The sequence below is a fragment of the Hydra vulgaris genome, chromosome 04 (assembly GCF_038396675.1).
Source record: "Hydra vulgaris chromosome 04, alternate assembly HydraT2T_AEP".
Classification (NCBI taxonomy): domain Eukaryota; kingdom Metazoa; phylum Cnidaria; class Hydrozoa; order Anthoathecata; family Hydridae; genus Hydra; species Hydra vulgaris.
The window spans coordinates 47,573,000-47,593,975 of NC_088923.1; the positions used below are offsets into that span (position 1 = coordinate 47,573,000).

The following is a 20,976-nucleotide window of genomic DNA, read 5'->3' on the forward strand; positions in this document are numbered from 1 at the left end:
CGTTTTTAAAGTTGTTTTTAAAGTTGTTTTCGTTTTTAAAGTTACTTAAATAAAAGTTTTTATTATGGATGTAACTCTTCATCTTTTGAATTAATTTTTATAACATATTTCAAGGGAGTATAGATTCGCTTATAAGTTTTACTTGATAACCCTCATTTGTTATCAAGTAAAACTTATATATAATTAATATATAAATTATACTTGATAACGAGGGTTTCTATACTCCCTTAAAATAGTGTATAAAAATTAATTCAAAAAATAAAGAGTTACATCCATAATAAAACTTTTTATTCAATTATATATTGAACTCTTTAAACTTTAAAGAACTCTTTAAAGTTTAAAGATGTCTTTTAAAATAGTTACTTGGCTTTTCTGAACTAAACAGAGCGCGTTCTCTAAATGCACGTGGTCATTGGAGAAAGATCTACCAAGCAAGTTAAAACTTCTAAAAATTTTACTATTTTTTATTAGTTTAGAAATATTAAATAAATTATAATAGAAATATTAGGATCATATTATAATAGAAGTAATTATAGAAAATAGTTTAACAATTTATATATATTACATTTTTATTAGATATATCGTAGAAAGGATCACCCCTTGTAATTTTTTAAATCGTTCACATTTTGTTTTTTTTTTCATCTTTTCTTTTAACTTAATTTTTTTTTTTTCAACAGTTTTGTTTTTATTGAGCTAATGTTTTGTTTTTTAAGAGGAAAATAGGGGTATGGATAAGGCTTATTTTTATGCACTGTTTTTGCAATAAAAACTATACGTTATACTATTTCCATAAAATTGTTTTTTTACTACTTTTAAATCTATTTATTATTTAAACAAAAAATGTTTTTAGAAGTCCTAAAATAATATAATTTAATACACATTGCTATGAATGCTATCATTTCATACCTTGCTTATTTTATCATGTTGATTATTATTTTATTGATATTTCTGTGATGCTATTAACAATTTTTTTTCTTTTTTAGAAAATTTAAAAAATAAATTAATATTTTGAGCCAAAACTAAAATTTTGTTTCTAAAGGTTAAGTATACAACAAAAAGATTATAATTAAGATGATATCATACAAAATGCCTGTCAATAGTGATAGTGTAAAAAAAAAAAGCACTGATTTTATAAATTAAAAATTTATTTTAAACAAAAGGTATAAATAAAGTGTTATGTTATAACATTTTATTTATACCTTAAACAAAACGTGGCGTTACAATAATAGGTTTTTATCTCTATTGTTGAGAGAATTTAACAAAATTTGTTATGTTGTCTTAAATTTTTAAAATTAAAAGGAAAAATTTGTTAAATTTAAAGATCAAAGTATCAAACTTTTTAAATTAATTGCTTAGAATACTCATTATTTGTTATTTATTAAGTAGTATAAATTGGTTAAGACAAAATAGCATAACAGTATATGAGAATTATAAGGTTCTATCTGCAAATTTTCATGATAAAAAAATTTAATTTTCTGTTTTTAGTTAATATTATTTTTCTGTAATTAATATAAAGTCTTATAAATATTTGATTAAAAATTAATATGATTATAGTTCAATAATTTATTACGAGATTTTATTAAAAAAATTTAAGTGTTAAGAGAATTGTTTATATAAATTTATATTTTGTTTACTTTAAATCTTTTTAAATATTCTCATTTTTAAAATTTTTGTTTACCCAATGCAAGTTATATATGTTTATAGTTTGCATATATGTTTATATTATGTTCAAAGTTTAATAAATTTTTCATAAATATGTGTATTATGTGTTATATAATTGTATTATAAGGTAATTGTATTATAAGGTTATATGTGTTATATAATTGTTTTATAAATTTGTTTGTATAATAGTGTAAAATGTATTTAATCTAATGTGTATAATTGTTATATAAGGTGTTTATATATCTTATATAAGGTTAAATAAATATATTGTGTTTATAGCTGGTATATGTTTATATTATGTTGCTTCCATGTTTTCAAAGTGGCAAACGTGTAAAGCAAGATGTGTCAACCTTGCCAGCCAAGCGATGTATTTATAGCAAAGGTGTGACTTGGTAGCATTTAGTGTCAAGCAGTGTTACTGCTTTAGGTGTTATGTAGCCTTTATTATTAAATGTTCTGGATACACAATAATGTCTTTTAATAATATTTTGTGTAATGTTGTTACTTAAGTTATGCTATATACATTTTATATTTTCCTATTTTATGTGCTATTATTGTGTTTTTTTTGTGTGATGTTCTTTTTTTGTAATGTTTTGTGTAAATGGATATTTGGCTTACCTTTATGTTGGTGTCTATTGTTAAAAATGATTAATAGGTAGTTTTATTATTGGAACTTCCTGCTTTTAATCATTCACTAAAAGCCAAGAGAAATCATTTGCCAAATATACAATTTGTTTATATCTCAATTTGTAACTTAATTTTTTGTCCTTAGCACTGCTCATTACATGGTTTTACAATAAATTTTTGGAACCATAATGTACCAACATGAATTATTTTTTAAAAGCTAACATGAAATAACAATATTTAACAACTATTATTCCAGTATCAACAGCTTATATCTATCAGGTACATTGACTTCCAATTTTCATATGTGATGTTTTTCTCTGTATTTACTTGTTTGTTACATTTTTATTTCAGATTTATCATATAATGTATTTATCAATTTATCGAAGAACAAAATATTGTAAATTTTTGTGAATTTTTAAAAACAAACTAACAATTAGTCCAGTCAAAGTTTGATGTTCAACATTGCATATGTCATTTTTAAGTAGTTTCTAGACTTTTCTAAACGTATCTTTTATTGATTACGTAGTTCTATAAGCAAGGTTTGCAAGCAAATTTGAGCTGATAAATTTCGTAACTTTTAAAGAAAATTAATGTTGTTTTTTGTTTAATTTAATTTGTTTTAATATAGTAGTTTTAATAAATGAATGTTTGTTTGTTCTTAGTAATTTCTTAGTTATATCTGTTTTCAAATTCTTAAGAACTAAACAACTAAGCAAGTTTTATTTGTTAGAGCGATTGGAAAGAGCTAAAGTGCTTTTTAGTCACTTCAATTTGCTCTATTATTTTTTATTTTATTAGAAAGGTCAATAAAATAATATAAGTTTTTAGACTGATTTGAGTAAATTATTATTTTGTTATGTTTTATATTGGGTTTATTTTATATTCAATTTATAGTTTATGTGTTAAACATGGAAAACTGACTGTGAAAACATGGAAATGTGAATGTGAAATGTGCAAACACGGAAAACTGACTGTTATTTGTTGACATCTAAGTTTATGTACATAGATGTGCCTATATTTTAGTATATTTTATATTTCTCTGAATCTATATAAATATTTTCTCTTAGAAAAAATAACAAAGAATTAAAAAAGTAAATAAATTCTTTTGAAAGTAGTATAAAAAAATGATTATGCTTCTCCATGTTTTTTTTTTTTTTTTTTTTTATACATCTTCGCTTCCAACAAGGCTGCAAGCAGCCACTAATTAAAGTTGGAAGTTACTGAAAGAGAAAAGATGAAGATTCTAGAGCAAGATAACGATTGACGGATGACTTGAAAGATTGCAAATTATATGAATCAGGAAAGCAAGATGAAGGAAGCGAATTCCAAAGAGCTGATGTTCGAGGAAAAAAACTAGACGAATAAGAGTTTTTGGAGCACTTAGGAACAGTCACAGAAAAAGGATGACACTTAATTGAATGACGAGTAACACGAGAATGAATTATAATAGATGGCACAAGAGACACTAGCTCTTTAGAGCAGTGCATGTTTCATTGTTTAAGGTGTTATGCTTCTTTTTAAAGGTATGTGGAGATATATATGTGTGTGTATATATATATATATATATATATATATATATATTTATATATATATATAGATATATATATATATAAATATATATATATATATATATATATATATATATATATATATATATATATATATATATATATATATATATATATATATATATATATATATATATATATATGCTTTGAAGTGTTATGCTTCTTTTTAAAGGTATGTGGAGGTAAGGTATTTTCTCTTTCACTAACTTCCAACTTTAATTAGTGGCTGCTTGCAGCCTTGTTGGAAGCGAAGATGTATAAAAAAACAAAAAAAAAAAACATGGAGAAGCATAATCATTTTTTTTATACATATATATATATATATATATATATATATATATATATATATATATATATATATAGATAGATATATATATATATATATAAAAATATATATATATATATATATATATATATATATATAGTTGCATTTGGGAGTATGGAAGGAAAAAAAAGATTCTTATACCAACAAATACGTCACTTTTAATTACTTTTGACTTTCGTCTAACATTTGCGTGTTGTCAGAAAGTTAAAACCATTAATTTAATTACAAATTAATCATTTTTAAAAAAAAACTGCAAAAACGCAAATTTAATTGCTACATCGACTATCTTATAGCCTGACTCGCAAGGGAGTGCTGCTAAATTTCGGTCTTGCATTTTAATTTTTACTTTTTGTCAACAAAACTTTCTGACAACCAGTTAGGAGATAGATATATATATACATATATATATATATATATATATATATATATATATATATATATATATATATATATATATATATATATATATATATATATATATATATATATATACATATATATATATATATATATATATATATATATATATATATATATATATATATATATATATATATATATATATATATATATATATATATATATATATACAGGGCTCGTATTAACGTAAAAAAATCTAATTGCGATTTTTTTTGTTGCTTATAACCCCTCCTCCTCTACCGTCGGAGGCATTATTTATTTTAACTTATTTATAATAACATATATAATAAGTCTCATTTTTGCATAAGATGTCATAACATTTATGTTCAGCGGTTGTAAAGTAGCTTTAGTTATAATTTACATTATTACTATTATTATATTGCATTAAATCTAACGGCTGTATTTTTGTAAAATCAATGAACTTGATATAATCTTTTTTTAATTCATTATTTCATTTTTTATTTTATTTACATATTATAAACTGTTTAAAACAACTAGAATATTTAATTTTCTATAAATTTTTAACAGTGAAAAAAATTATTTAAAACTCTAACAAAACAATCTATAAATTTGAAACAGTTATAAAAAACTATTAAAAATGATGAAAACATTATCATGATAAAATGTTAAAACTTAACATTTTCATGAAAACCCGCACAATCACAAACAAGAATGATAATTAAATTCTTATTAAATAAGTTTTCTTATCTAAGTAACCTTATCAAATTCCCATGATATTTCTATCTATTGCTTTTTCATTCAATGTATTTTTTAATAAAAGTTAGCGTTCACTTTTTTCATTCAATAAAATAAAGCGAAAGAAAAAGATGTGTCTAATTAAAAGAATCTTTTACGATCTAATACCTTTTTTGATTTTTGATTTAAGTTTTTCCAAGTAATATGCAATATTAAACTTTTTCCCTAACGAGTCAGCGTCTTTTACAGCCATTTTACGTCAACCACGCCCAATTGGAGTATTATGAATAACATGGTTAGATAATGAAACTGAACCTAATGTTGTTTGTTGATGAATTCGTGTGGCCTCTTTATGTTGCGCACTGCTTAAGTGCGATGCCAGTGAATCTTTTTTTATTGATATTGTTCCTGGTTTGATCCAGGTCATGGAAAACAATCTTGTTTGACTTATCCGTTTTTCAAATTGTTTACATAAACTGCATCTTAATCTTATAACTTCATTTCCATTTAAATCGTATTCTAACTCACAATTAAAATGTTTTTCCCACTTTTTAACTGTAGATAATCTGCATCTGTGGTCCTTATTTGCATCCATTTATTGCTATTAATTTAGAATTAGCAAGTGTACTAACAAACTTTAAAGTTTTTTTTTAATAACTATTTAGAGTCTATATTGCCTTCCACTATTCTTCGCAAAATAAACTTATAAAAATATCATTAAATTTGTTCATAATGAATGAGCTAAATTGGAATAAAGCCCTTGAGAATTCGAGTTAAGAAAGCGACTTTTCAATCAATTAACTTTTATTTCTTTTTTCAATCAAAATCTTTTATTTCTTGATTAGAATAGGTATTTAATCGTTTGTTTTTTATAAATTTTTCCTTCCTTAAACAATCTGTCTTTTTCCTGCATTTGAACATTTTTGCTAATTGATTTTCAAAATCTTTTATTTTTCTTTCTTTTACTTTATGCTCGGCTTTAAAAAAAAATTATCGTTACAGAAGTCACTGCAGTTTTATACTGTAAAAGAACACTAAATATTCGCGAATAGAGTTTCAATCTTTTAAAGTAAAAAAAGAATAATCAAGAAAAAAAGAAAGATCACGAAAAAACAAATATTAAGAAAAAACTAATCGCGAAGGTGCGAAAAGTAATAGCGATTCGCAATCGTGATACACTTAATTCGAGCCCTGATATATATATTTATATTTATATATATATATATATATATATATATATATATATATATATATATATATATATATATATATATATATATATATCATATATATATATATATATATATATATATATATATATATATATATATATATATATATATATATATATATATATATATATATATATGTATGTATGTACAGTATTGGACAAAACATTTGCAACCAACATTGAACAATGCTAAAAAGTGTTCCTAATTTTACATGTCTTAAAAAGGAAACGAACTATACTACCACAGCAAACAGTTCAGGAGTCTGGAGTCATAGCATGCCATGACATGAGCAATCAGCTGACAGGTGACAGCACACAGGCAGAATTTGGTTGACAAGTGCCATTTTGCAGCGGACAAAACAAGTACAACTTTTTTAATTTGTTTCATTTTCTTAAGTCTGGTCCGCGCCAACATCACGGAAGATTTTAATAATTAAAGGAAGTATCCAGAAGTTTCCAGAAGCATGCAAAAGCTTCCAGAAGTTTCCAGAAGAAGCATCTGGAAGCATCCAGTAGCATCCAGAAATATCCAGAAACATTCAGAAGCATCCAGACGCATCCAGAAGCTTCCAGAAGCATCAAAAAGAAGCATCTAGAATTTTCCAGAACAGGTTCACACAGGTTCATTTTACTATATAAGAGACATGTAAATCGACATGTAATTCAGTCAGTATATGGAAGTCAATCAGTCAGTATTATCAAGATAGTTTATCGAAGTGAGTTTTATCAAAGTGTTTTATCGAAGAACATCAATACAAGAAGTGAAATACAACAAGTGTTTCATTACATCAATATAGTCCACATCCAACCAAGACGTTGTGTCCCACAGAGCATTATTGTATCATCACAAGGTAAATGTAACACGGTAAGCCTTGAGAAGCGTGATTACTTATTTTTATTAATTTTATGACTTCAAGTGCAAAAATTGCTCCTGACAGTCTTGGATTGGAACTAAGAAAGAAAATTATTGGCGATTAAGTAAGTGGAATGTCACAAAAAAGTATTTTTGATAAATATCGCATGAAAATTTAGACCCTATCAAGACTATGTTCCAAATATTGTTCTACAGGGAAGTTGGCAGCAGATAACAAAGGTGGGAGACCACGTTCCACCACTTCTAGAGAGGATTCTATGATCGTCAGATCCGTCAAAAAGGATCCCTGGATATCATCAGCCGAGATACAAAAGCAATTAGAGCTGCCTGTATCAGACCGAACAATCAAACGACGTGCTGTTGAAGCCGGATTGTTTTCTCGAAGCCCTGCAAAGAAACTGCTGATTTCACTAAAAAACCGCTGATTTCACTAAAAAATGCCTCGATTTACGTTACTGTCATGAGACCGTGAAGCATGGTGGAGGCAATGTAATGGTCTCGGGGTGTTTTTCTGCTAACGGTCTAGGTCCAATACATCGAAACGATGGAATAATGGACCGTTTCATGTATAAAAATATCCTGAAAGATGTTATGTTACCTCATGCTGAATGGAATATGCCAATAAAATGGGTTTTTCAGCAAGACAACCATCCGAAACACATTGCAAAAGTAGTCAAGCAGTGGTTTCAAGACAACCACCTATCGGTGATGGATTGGCCGCCTCAATCTCCAGATCTCAACCCTATCGAGAACCTGTGGAAGATCGTCAACCACAGAATTAATCGTGAAGGTGTTCGTAATAAGGATCAACTGTTCAAACTGGGAAGCGATTCCACAAAGTTTCATTGATCACCTGATCGAATCTATGCCTCGAAGATGCAAGGCTGTGATCGACAACAAAGGATTCGCCACGAAATATTGATAGCGAAATACAGCTTGGTCAACATTTTGTCGAGTTGCACTTGTTTTGTCCAGAAGGAAATCAACTTTTTTTAATACTTTTGATTAATTGATTAATTTTCGTGTACAAATAATGAACTTTGTGATGAATAAAACTTGAAGAACTTTGTCTCTAAACAGTTACATAGTTATTTCTCTAAATTGAAAAAATGCAGCACTTTTATATAAAAAACTAAATTAGCATTATTTGGTTGCACTCATTTTGTGCGATACTGTATGTATGTATTTATGTATACAAATTGTATAAATTTGCTCTCGAATTTTTTAATCTTTTGCTTTATTTTTGATAAAAGACTGTGCATTTTAATCTATATTCTTTGTTTAATTAAACATTGATGTTAATAAATTTTGTTTTAATTAAACATTATTGTCTAATTAAAAATTTGTTTAATTAAACATTATTGATGTTGATAAATATTTTTGATAAACATTGAAGTTCATAATCGGTTTGTATTTATTTTTTTGTCTTTTTTAACTTATTTGTAACTTACAGTTATCTAAATAAATTGTTTAGATAAAAAAGATCACAAAGATTACTTTATGTTTATTTGTTACTTCAGTTGTAAAAGTAGTAATATTACTGGTAATATTTTTAATGATAATTGTGAAAAGTTAAATTGAAATGGATAATATTAGGCTCGATGAAGTTATTAGTGTAATTGCTAATAAGAGACTTTAAAATAGTTTTTGTATAAATAAAAGAGATAGGGCTAAGATGAAAATAATCGTCGTTGAAATATAAGAAATGCTTGCCAAGCAGAAAACTTGCCAGAATTCAGTGTAAAGCAGTGTTAATGTCTGTTAGTTTGATTTTAATTAAGTTATTTAAGAACAGCTAAGTATGAATTCTACTATTTATAATAACAATTAATAACAGTCTTAAATTTGAATGATTTTAAATTTTTTTATAAATTCAAACATAATATTATATTCTCGTTTTTTAGTTGCTTTTATTATCACTTGATTAGTTTGCTTACTGTTGAAACATGGTTTTACTTTAGTAAATTTATATGATGTAAAGTTTTCTTTATTAATCATTTGTCAACAGTTTAAGAAAATCTGGAACTTAACACAATTAAAGTAAAAATAATTTCTTTTACTGGTAACATAATAAAACCAGTTTTTATGGTTATTTATGCTATAGCTATTTTGTGCTATGGTGTTGTTTTTGTCATTATTATTAACAGTAACCTTTCTTATGCTTATAAATATTTATTACCTGTCTTTTTTGCTTTTTTTAAAAAAATTCTGTCTCCCTCTCTCTCTTAAGTTGGAATTAATAAAGTAAGCATTAATGAAACTTATGTAATTACTAAGCTCTTAAGTATTTCTTAATACCACAATCGATGATGACCATGTAAAAGAAATTTGACGAGTTGCTTGCTATTATGATATAATTGTTTAAATTGTTTAACTATAATTGTCCCTTAATTGTTCAAATATTGCAATAAATGAAATCCTTTTAGTTTCAAGTATTTTGCTTAATAAAAGATCTTATTTAGTTGTGTTGTTATTTGGCAGCGCCAAGCAATGTTATTAGGTTGTGTTGTCTAGCCTTTTTTTAATTATTATGGAGATACATAGTAATGTCTGTAATATGTGCTTACAAATATCTTATGCGCTATTTTTACTGTGTTTTGATAGAGCTAGGCTGTTACAGCTATTTTTTATTCTTTGTTTTTCTATTATATTATTCTAATTCTATTAACAAGAAAATGTAAAAAATCTTTTTATAAATAAAAATTGGAATGTTTTTTTCATTTCTGTTTTTAGGTATTGGCAGGCTTTACTTGACTTTCCTCCTCTGGTACCTGCTGTGGCGTAACAGATTTTAAAAAGAACTGATGTTAATGTAATCTTTTTATGTTGATAACTAAAAGCAATGACATTGCTGATAAGGAGCCAAACTTAAAATATTATTTATAGATGAATTTGTATTTAATTATATTCTTTTAGATTTCAAGTTATATTCTTATTAATGAGTTAATTACTAATAACCCGTTCCATACTGCTAGTATTAATAAATAGGGGTGAGCAAAAATAACCGAATAACCGATTTAAAAAATCCAAAAATTTGGGTATTTGAACCGGAAAAAGCGGTCAGGTTATCCGATCCGTTATTTCTTTTAATACCGTAAATCTATTTTTATTTATTTGAAAATAATGATTTTTTGCTTTAAATAGTTGTTATATAAATATTCTTTAGATTAAGTATTTATGTTTTCAATATTTTTATTAAACTGAAATATTTTTCTTAAAATAGAATAGTAATATGGGTTGTATTTTAACCCAATACGGATATTGGGTTAAAACTTGCGAATAAAACAACCATATTTTTTAATTTGAAAAAATTACTTGCTAAGATTGACTAACTTTATTCCTAAATATTAAATAAAGACACAGTAATATTTTGAAGACCAATTTTAATAAAAATATATAACAAGCCGAAATTTGACTTAGTATTTAAAATATAACAAAACATTTCATAAAGTATTTTGAGATTTATACTATCTCAATAGGCTGAACGTAAAAATTTTGTATTATTTGTGTTATTCGACAATTTTGTGCTATAATTTGTATTTTTGAGTTTATTCAACAATAATTCATATTAATCAAATTAATTAATATTAAAATATTATTCAAGTCAAAGTACGTACTCGTCAAAATAAAACAAAACACATAAAAACCAAAAAAAAAGCAGACTAACTTCGTTCCACGTTCGGAAGTTTGGACGTATCTTTTCTAACTTTTTTTGTTAAAGGTCTTGACGTACCTTTAACAAAAAAAGTTAAAGCTACGGTGATTTAACGTTATGGTTTATTAAAATTGTAACCAAATATTGTTTAACTTTTCTTTTCTTAAATAAAGTAAATATATTTTGAATATAAATACTATTAATGTCAAAGTGTTAAGAAGAAATTAGAATACTCTTAAAATAATAATTTATGTTTCCTAAATTTACTTTTAAATAGAAAAGCGAAACGATAGACGTTTTTGGAGCATTTTTATGAATTATAATACTTTTTTACTATAAAGTTTAGATTCTAAACTAGTAGATATAATATATTAATAACCTGATATCCACAGAGTTGTTTTGATAATGCAAAATGATTACCAAAATTTTCGGTAAAAAAGAAAACTCTTAACATACCATCATTCGGGACTACTTGGATCCAAATTTGATGCATGTTTGTGGTCCTCTCTCATATTTTTGTCAATGTAAAAAAAACTTGTCATTGCTAATTCATGGACTTATGAATTAGCAATGATGATTGTAGAGAAAAAAATACTTGAGTGGACTTCGGCCCCTCCCCCTTTTTTTTTTTTTTTTGAGGGATTAAGGTTGGGTTCAAGTAGTCCCTGTTGTGAGGCTACTTGAACCCATAGTGTAAAAATGTTTTTTCAGTTTTTATTGAATGTCACAAAAATACCATACACAGAAAAACAATTTAAACGAACTAATACTTCAAATAATGTTAAAGTACAATAAGATCTGGTATACTGTTGTCTAGTATACTTAGTACTAGGCACGGTGGTCATATTGGCTTTAAAAACTCCCAAAAGCTTTTTTAAAGAAATGCAAATATTTATCAAAACTTGATCCAAAACGTCCGCAAATGAGTCTCTTTTTTGAAAAATAGCCAAATAATACAAACTTTAACACAGGATTTTTTAACCTGTGGCTCACGGTCCCCTCAGGGGTCCACGGCATGCATTCAAGGGGTCCATGTAGCAGGCGCAGATTTAGAAAAAACATGGGGTGAATTTTGATTTTTGAACAGCTAAATTTTTATATTTTAAATTGATAATTTATAGCAAGACATATGTGCCAAGACTTCACTGCCAAACAAAACTTTCAAGTGCCATTATTATTTTTTAATCACACAAACGAAGGTGAATATTGTTTTAGGGTAAAGGAAGGTATGTTCGTGATATATGTAATTTCGTGATATTTCGCTCGGCATTTGTAGCGAACATACCTATTAGTCAAAAACATCGAAATTGCGTCAAATGGTACCCCGGGGTACTACTGTCGATTCACAAATAGTCGTTGGGTGCGTGTGATACGTCAATTGTTTACTATCAGTTTGTACATTCTTTAGCATTATTTAACGTGCGTTCAGCACATTTGTTTGGAGTACTTGTCCAACATTTTTATTTCCAGACTTGTGTTTTAAGGTAAGTAAATTATTTTTATTAAATATTAAACTAGAAAAGATGCTTGATTTAATGGTAAAACTTTTGTTTTTTTATTAACTTCCTATAACTTATGATTCCTTATCGCAGTTACACATTTTCTTAACGTTTTCACCTCAAATGAATTTACATTTTTAATCATGTTTCTTTTATTAAATATAATGACATTAAAAATTGTTTTAAGCACGATATAACTATATAGTTAAATGATAATAATATCTTTCTCTATACGAATCTGCAAAAAAATGGAAAAAAATGGGTGCAGTGTTCCTATTGTTTAGTACCTTATCATGAGAGTTGTCAAACATATGAGGACATTGGTGAAGTATTTATGTGTGATACATGTTGTCAACAAGAATGTGATTTAGAAAAATAAGTTAATCAGATATAAGTATGGTTAATATTATAGTTATTATATTAAGAGTTTTTTGTAGGTCTGTTATTTTATTTTCTAAGCTACCTATGTTAAAAGTATATTTTTTTTATCTATAAATATAAAGTAATGAAAGTATTATTATAATTTTGTTAACTTATAAGCCTGACTATATTTATATTTTATGAACTTAAAGTCTGATTGAATAGTTATGAATTCAAAACAAGTGTTGATATTTTTTGTTATATTATACCAGATGTTATACTTAATTAATAAAGAAAAATTTAAATATTATTGTGTATTCACGAAATTACCTAACCACTATCACGAAATTAAATATCATATCACAAAATTACCTAACTTTTCTCAATGACTTTTGAGCTTTTATAAAAACTTATCAAAGGACTTAAAATCCCAAAACTGCATAGATTCTAGTAACTTTACTCTATGTACATCAAACAATTAAAGTAATTAAGTAAAATTACTGAAATTGACTTTGTAATTACACATCTAGTTAATTTATCACGAACATACCTTCCTTTACCCTACATGATAATTTTCATTGCCTTATAACATATATTTACTTATAATATAATTTTTATTATTTGCTTCATTGGTTTTTCAGTAATTGAGATAAATCTGTCCACCCAGGAAATGCATTTGATAATATTGATGTTTTTCGGGCCAAAAAGCTCGATTTGAGAAAGCCGGAACTTTACCCAAACTAGATTTTACTCTAACACAAAAACCATGTTTAAAAGCATCGTTCAAAGGTGCATATCGCATTGCCCAATAAAAAAAGCCATACACTGTAGTTACACTATTGTAGAAACTCTTTTAAAGCCTTTTTTTCTAGACATGTGTGGTAAAGATCAAAGAAAAAAAGTTGAAGTGGTGCCTTTGTCAAATGATATCATCCATTCTAGAATTATTGAAATGTCTCCCAACGTTTTACAACAGGTCATTGATGAACTTAACTCTTCGCCATTTCCATTCAGCTTGCAACTGGACGAGAGCACAGATGTATCACAGTGTAGCCAGCTCATGGTGTTTGTACGTTATGTACATACAGAAACACAAAGTATGAAAGAAGAGTTTCTGCTTTGCGAATCACTTTTGGGAGCAACAAAAGCAAGGAATGTTTTCAGTATGATAAAAAGTTTATTTGCAAAACACAGCGTCAATTGGATAAATAAGTTTGGCAGTTTGTGTACAGATGGAGCACCTGCAATTCTTGGAAACACTTCTGGTTTTGCAGCATTGGTCAAAAAAGAGATTCCTAACGTCACGATAACTCATTGCTTTATACACCGTAACATTGCACCGTTACATTGCTTCTTACGCATTGGCATCACGAACTTTGCCTACTTTCTTTAAAGGAGTTATGACCACGTGTATCAAAATAATTAACTTTATAAGAGCCAGAGCTTTGAAACACCGACTGTTTAAGAAACTTTGTCAATAAATGAGATCTGACCACGAAGTATAGCTGTATTATACAGAAGTTCACTGGTTATCGAGAGGACAAGTTTTAATGCGCTTGTTTCAGTTAAGTGTAGAAGTCTCGATATTTCTGAAAATTTAAGAATGAGCATTGTATCAAATTCTGGAGAGTGAAAGCTTTTTGCAAGGACTGCTTACTTAGCCGATATTTTTTGTTATTTGAATGAAAAAAACCTGTCTCTTCAGGGTCCTGCTGTCACAATCGTGGATGCAACTAAAAACTAAAACCTTTTATTGGTAAACTGCCACTTTGGAAAAGAAGAGTGGATGTAGGTGCTACTGCAAATTTTCGTATGTTGGAAGAACTGCTGTCGCAAAGTGAAATGCAAATGTCAAGAAGTTTAAATAAAGAAATACAAAAGGAAGTCTCAGAACATCTTAAAACGCTACAGAACTCGTTTGAAGGGTACTTTTGCCCTGAAAGCCTTGATCAGGAGACTTGGGTGCGTAGCCTATTTATGATTGATATCAATGATATCAATGATGAAAATCTTATTAAAGATGGTTTAATAGACATAAGATCCAAAGCAGTATTGTGAGCTGATCTTCATGCAAAGGATGTTTGTGACTTTTGGTGCAGTTTAGAACAAGCTTACCCTCTTCTTGTTAAACGAGCAATGTCCATATTAATTCCGTTTGCTACTACGTACCTTTGTGAGTCAGGTTTCTCAGCATTAGTGTCAATAAAAACTAAAAATTGTAACCGAATAGATGTCAAAAACGATATGCGTCTTGCATTGTCTAAGACAGTTCCTTAATTTAGTGTGCTTATTGAAAAGAAACAGCAGCAACTATCTCATTAAACAACTGATATGCGATAAATTTTACTTGACACTAATAAATAAAGGTGTTTGTTATGATGTTTTTTTCTTTTTTTATACGTTTACAATAAGGCTTGGAAGGGGTCCGTAAGCTAAAATTTTGAAAGTGGTCCGTGACTACAAAAAGGTTAAGAAGAACTGTTCTAACATTAAATTAGGGTTATAAATACATTGTTTAATTATATTTTTTGAACCAAAAAACAAAGTTTAAACATTTTTCATTTGTTTTTTTAGTATAATTTGCTCGTTAAAAGTTGTAAAGATTTTGAAATTCACTTTATTTAAAAAACTGTTCTTTTTCTTAAAGTAATCAGCTTGATAGACAACATGACGACTAGCTTAAGTATCAATACAGTTACTTAGAAAGACAGCTTTTAAGTGGATCTCAAATTCCAGTTGACAACTATATGTCTAAATTAGAATTATATAGTAGTTTTAAGCAAAATAACCATGAAAATGTCTGTTTTTAAAAGAGATACAAATATATTTATAACATCACTAAAAAGAAAATATATGTTGTAAACTGGAATTGTAGATTTATATATTACGAATCCATGCGGAAATTTTCAGATCATATGATTTATCATGGATGAAGGCTATCTAAGAATTAGTTAGTTAGTTATTTTTTCAATCAAAAAGATGACTCAGAAGCCATTATGGATTTTAAAAATATATTTTTTTGTCGGTGTTATGTTATTAATTGATGCGTAAAAATTTAAATATTGATATTATATTATACGTTTGGTAGGGTAGAAAGTGTAATTTTGTTAATAAATTTCTAATTAAACTTTTTTTAAAGTGGCTGTTTATTAGTTACGTCAACAATTTTCCGGCAATTTTTACCTCCTCCTCCCCCTTGTCAACTACTCGTCAAACTCGTCAAAAAAATAAGTGAACAATAGTAAAATGTATTGAAAAAAAGTTTTAACTTAAGAACATGTTTCCAGTTTATAACTACAAAAACTTACTCCAAATAAAAAATAAAGAATAAAGGGTTCACAAAAATGTATACACCTTACACGTTTAAATTATGAACATATTTTATATTAATGCAACACTTCAATGTGCCAATCTTCCTCACTTTAACTTTAGACCTAATTCAGTTTCACAGTAAAAGCAAATTATTTCTAATAGAGTTTAGTATAACACAAAATGCATTTAACAAATTTTATAAATCAGGGGTCGGCAACCTATTGGGACAGAAGAGCCAAAAGTTGCAATTTACAAAGTTTTAGTCTGCTGAACAAAAAAATTTATTTCGGTAAGTATATGGTCTACATTATCTTTTATCAGATCTTTTTAAAGCACAACCAGGTTTTTAGTAAGAATAGATAAATTAAGAATATAAATAGCTTTATTAAAATATTGAAGGTTTAACGAGTATGTAACACAGGACTGGAAACTTTGTTTAATTTTCCTTTTTTTAAGAAACTAAATTTGTTAAAAAAAGTAATATTGTTGACGTCAACTTGTCTTGGCCCCCTCCCCCTCTCCCCTGTCAACAAATGTCAAAAAAAATTCAGACCCCCTCTCCCCCCTATTTTGTTGACGTAATTTATGGACAGCCCCAAATCTTGAAAATTTTAGTTTAAGATAAAGTATTAACAAAAATTAGTTGATGTTTATTTCGAATAACTTTCGTATAACATTTCTGTCAATATTTTTCTATAGCACAATTTAACGACAACCTTTTTATTAGACTAAATATTTTCCCGATTCAAAAAAGCTTAAATTATTATATACTTAGTTTTTAAAATATGTATATTTAATAATAATTAATAATAATACAAATTTAACATATTCATTAAATATTTATATATTTTCCTATATTTTTCTATACTTTTTATTTATTCCTATATATTTATTTATATATTTCAAATCGATTATATAATAATATCGATAAAAGAGTTTCAAATCTAGTGATAAATTTTTATTTTTTCCGAAGTGCGCATTTTTATTTTTAAAGTTTGTTGCATCAATTCTTATTTTAAGTTTATTCCACCAGAAGAGTTTGTTATTCAGTTCCACGATTTTAAGAAGTTATATCGTTTGAAATTAAAAAATTTTAAATCCATTTCGAATGTTTTGGGAAGTAAAGGCTTTCGTATAAGCTATTCCTAAATTTTCAGAAATGTCATATATCGTCATAGGAGTATTTGGATGTGTCTTTAACCATGAATCACATGCTGAATTGTAAAATTTCTTTAATGGCCCAAATACTGATCTGTCAAGTGGTTGGAGTTTGTGGCTGCAATGGGGTGGCAGTGTCAAGAGCACAACATAGCTTTCCTTAGCTTTATCCATCAGTTCAATCGATATATGAGTTTTGTGGTTGTCCATTATTAAAAGTAATGGATGATCCTTGCTAGGATGTCCATACTCCACAAAATGATCAAACCATTTCAAAAAAATCTCTGTATTTATCCATCCACTAGGATTAGCATAACCTTTTGTACCTGTTGGTGCACCTTTAAGCATATGGCTACGAAAGTGGACACGAGGAAATATCAAAAACGGTGGAATAAAATTTCCAAGGGCATTAATGCAACCCACCATTTTAACTATGGTTCCCCTTCCAGCAGAAGTTACCTGTCCTACTCGCTTTACTCCTTTACTAGCAATCACTTTCACTGGCTTATGAACAGTTGTCAGACCTGTTTCATTAATATTGTAAATGCAATCAGCAGAAAAGTTATAGCGCTTCTGCACACTGTCAAGGTTTTTAAAGAAAGTATCTACATTTGTGCGATTGAAACTAGTTGTTCGACTGAGGCTGGTAGCTTCTGGCGTACGAATAGATAATTTTGTACGATTTAAGAATAAATAAAACCATTCAGTTCCAGCTGTTTCACTCTTTTTCCAGTTTTCTAGTATTTTAATGTCATTTTTAATTGCATATTGATATGCAAGTTGCTTTTTTCTCTAACATCAAGTCCATAATGCATATTAGATGCTTGACGAAGATATATTGAAATTTCTTCTTCTTGTGTCTTATTAAAAATATATTTATGTTGTTCATCAAAGTATAAGTTACTGTAAGAAGTTTCTTTATTAATCTTTATTTTCCGCTGTAAACTTGATTTTGAAATTGTATACTTTTGTGCAGCTGCTCGTAGTGATAAACTGCCAGATTCGACAGCCATCACAGCAGCTTTATTTTATGAGCATCAGGCTTTAACCGACTTGTCACTCGTTTGTACTTTCTTGGCATCTGAAAAATTATTACTCATATTACTCACCCCATTATTAAAAAAAATTATGCTCTTTTTAATTGCATTAACCAAAATCCAGATTATGCTATAAATTTTAAATTTATTTTAATGAAAATAAAATAGTATCACAACCCTATAAAACTTATAATGTGATTAAATTTAATAAGGCTAATAGTGAAGAACTTTATTTAAACTATATTTAAAATACAAAAATGATTGGCATTAAAACAACACTTACTGTGAAAGATGTCTTCAGGACAAAGTAACAAAGAAATCCAATATAATTATTATTGTTTTCTATGATAAAAAACACTTTACTATAAAGTAAACATTGAAATCTTATCATAAACATAAACATAATTTTCTGTTCACTTGCTTTTTTACAAAAATATTGATTATAAAAGTTAAACTACAGTAAATTTAAAAAAATGATAAATTTGAACAGTGTCCCATTTCACCCCAATTCTCCTGTCCCAAGTCACCCCATCACTAGTAGGTGTGAGAAAACCTTTATTTTATATAGTTCTCGTAGCCATATGCTAATCATATTTCTTCAGTAGTTAAATAAAACAATAGTAAATAATTAAAAACCATAAACATAAAAATAGATGCAAACAACACATAAATATTTAATATTAATGATGTCTTCAAAATCCAGGAAAATTGTTAGATTTTTACATATTCGCAAATAATCCGAAAAAAAAAATACTTCTGAAACTTAAAAAACACAATAATATGAAGAAGCAATTACAAACTTATAACATATATAAAAAACTTTTGCTTTATTCAATTTTTCGCTGAGATATTGCCAAGTCCCATCTCACCCCATGTCCCATCTCATCCCGTTATCCCCTACTTGGCATTGAGTTGCTCTCAAGATCTGTATTATTAGAATAAACAATAACATTGTTACTAATACTACACGTACTATAATAGTACGTGTAGTATTATTTAGTAATATAGTATAAAGTATAAATAGTAACTATTTATCTCACTTCCAAGACTTTCCAAATCTTGATTAATTGTATTTAATCCAGTTAGCTCGTTATTTATACTTTGTGATTTATCAAACAATCGTGAAATAGCATCTACTCTAGTAACAAATAATGGTATGTCGTGATCTTGCAATACATTTTTTTCACAAGTCATCTCCTTTTCTAAAATAGCATCTTTGCCAAAATTTGCCAAAATTTGCATTTGAAAAATAGGTCCAAAATAGCATTTCCTGTTATCAAAAATTTTTATTTTGTTAATTGCTGACATCCTAACTAATCTATGCGCAGAAGCCTAACTTTATGATTTTATTTCCAGGTCTGGGGGTGTTTTCAACTAATTCCACCATGCTACTTCATAAGTAGCTTTCTTCTCAATATTAACCAAAATAAGGAATTTTTATTTGAGTAAATATCTAATAAATATTACAATAATAAATATCAAATCTTATATTATTATTGAATTAAAGATGATGCTGGTGAAAACATAAAAATCAATGGAGATCGCTACAGAACATTAAATACTGGCACGTCGTGATTTTGTCCAGATTTATTAGCTTGTTTTTTCCCTTTAACAAAAATTTTAAATTTTCTTCAAAAACTTCGTTATTAATTTTCATTAAAGAACCCTGAGGAATTAATAAATATAATGTCATTCTAGTTTTCTGACCAAACACAGCACTATATGGATCCATTTTAATAGCTTCGTGATAAGTAGTATTCATTCCCCATTGAACAATACGTAATCCAAAACTCTATTTAGTTGTTTTATTGTCTCTCATCCATACAATCAATGATTTTTTAAAGTTGAGTTGCTTTGCTCAACAGAACCTTGACTTTGCGGATATCTTGTTCTTTGATCAAAACCGTGAAAGAATTTATTCTGATCCTAGCTATATTAAAAATGTACAAAAGTTTCAATTATTTTTTGCAGAATTTTTTTTGCCTGAATTATTTATAAAGAAACTCGAAAAAGAGGAAATGGTTAAATTAATTTTATATGATCTCATAAAGAAGTGTGTTAATGATTTAGAAAGTAAACAACTTAATGAAACATTCAATAAGGACATCATAAATCTTAAGCAACAGAAAATATGTGATAACGATCTGAACACATTTTGAAAACATTATTCCTAATATTTTTAATGTTTTATTTAACTTTTTTTTATAAAAAAAAAAAGAGTATATAAAATTGATATATCTTTTTTTATATATATATATATATATATATATATATATATATATATATATATATATATATATATATATATATATATTAAGATTTAATTTATGTCAAATAAATTATTTTACAATTGGTGGTTGTAAATTACTTAAAGCCCCACAAATAACATAAATGTGATCAATGAGGTCTAGCATTGTTAATGATAACTCGTTCTTACAAATCCTAAACTCTTTAAGTCGACGAGTTGAGCGTTCTACATGGACACGTGATTGAGCAATTTCTCTGGCTGATAGAATTTTTGCTTGTGTAAAATGTTGTCCTTTGTTTTTAAA

General features: G+C 27.1%; 1 protein-coding gene and 1 long non-coding RNA gene across 2 annotated transcripts; one reads left to right on the forward strand and one right to left on the reverse strand.

Moving 5' to 3' along the window:
• The first annotated feature begins 1,717 nt into the window (after window positions 1-1,717).
• On the forward strand, window positions 1,718-10,326 carry LOC136079855 (uncharacterized). The gene is made up of 3 exons (XR_010638273.1): window positions 1,718-2,568; window positions 3,184-3,812; window positions 10,137-10,326. It is a non-coding gene; the product is annotated as an uncharacterized LOC136079855 (long non-coding RNA).
• A 6,986-nt stretch (window positions 10,327-17,312) lies between these two features.
• On the reverse strand, window positions 17,313-18,400 carry LOC136079454 (uncharacterized). Its single transcript, XM_065795193.1, has 2 exons — window positions 18,172-18,400; window positions 17,313-18,124 (listed from the first exon to the last, which is right to left on the reverse strand). The coding sequence occupies exons 1-2, from the start codon at window positions 18,398-18,400 to the stop codon at window positions 17,313-17,315; spliced, it is 1,041 nt and encodes a 346-aa protein (XP_065651265.1).
• Between the last annotated feature and the right edge of the window lie 2,576 nt (window positions 18,401-20,976).

Bases quoted from the DNA above. Each gene is read 5' to 3' on its own strand.
- LOC136079454 (XM_065795193.1), bottom strand. From the start codon at position 18,400: ATGGCTGTCGAATCTGGCAGTTTATCACTACGAGCAGCTGCACAAAAG. The intron at 18,125-18,171 runs GCAACTTGCATA...TTAAAATACTAG, and splicing joins ACTTGATGTTAGAGAAAAAA to AAAACTGGAAAAAGAGTGAA.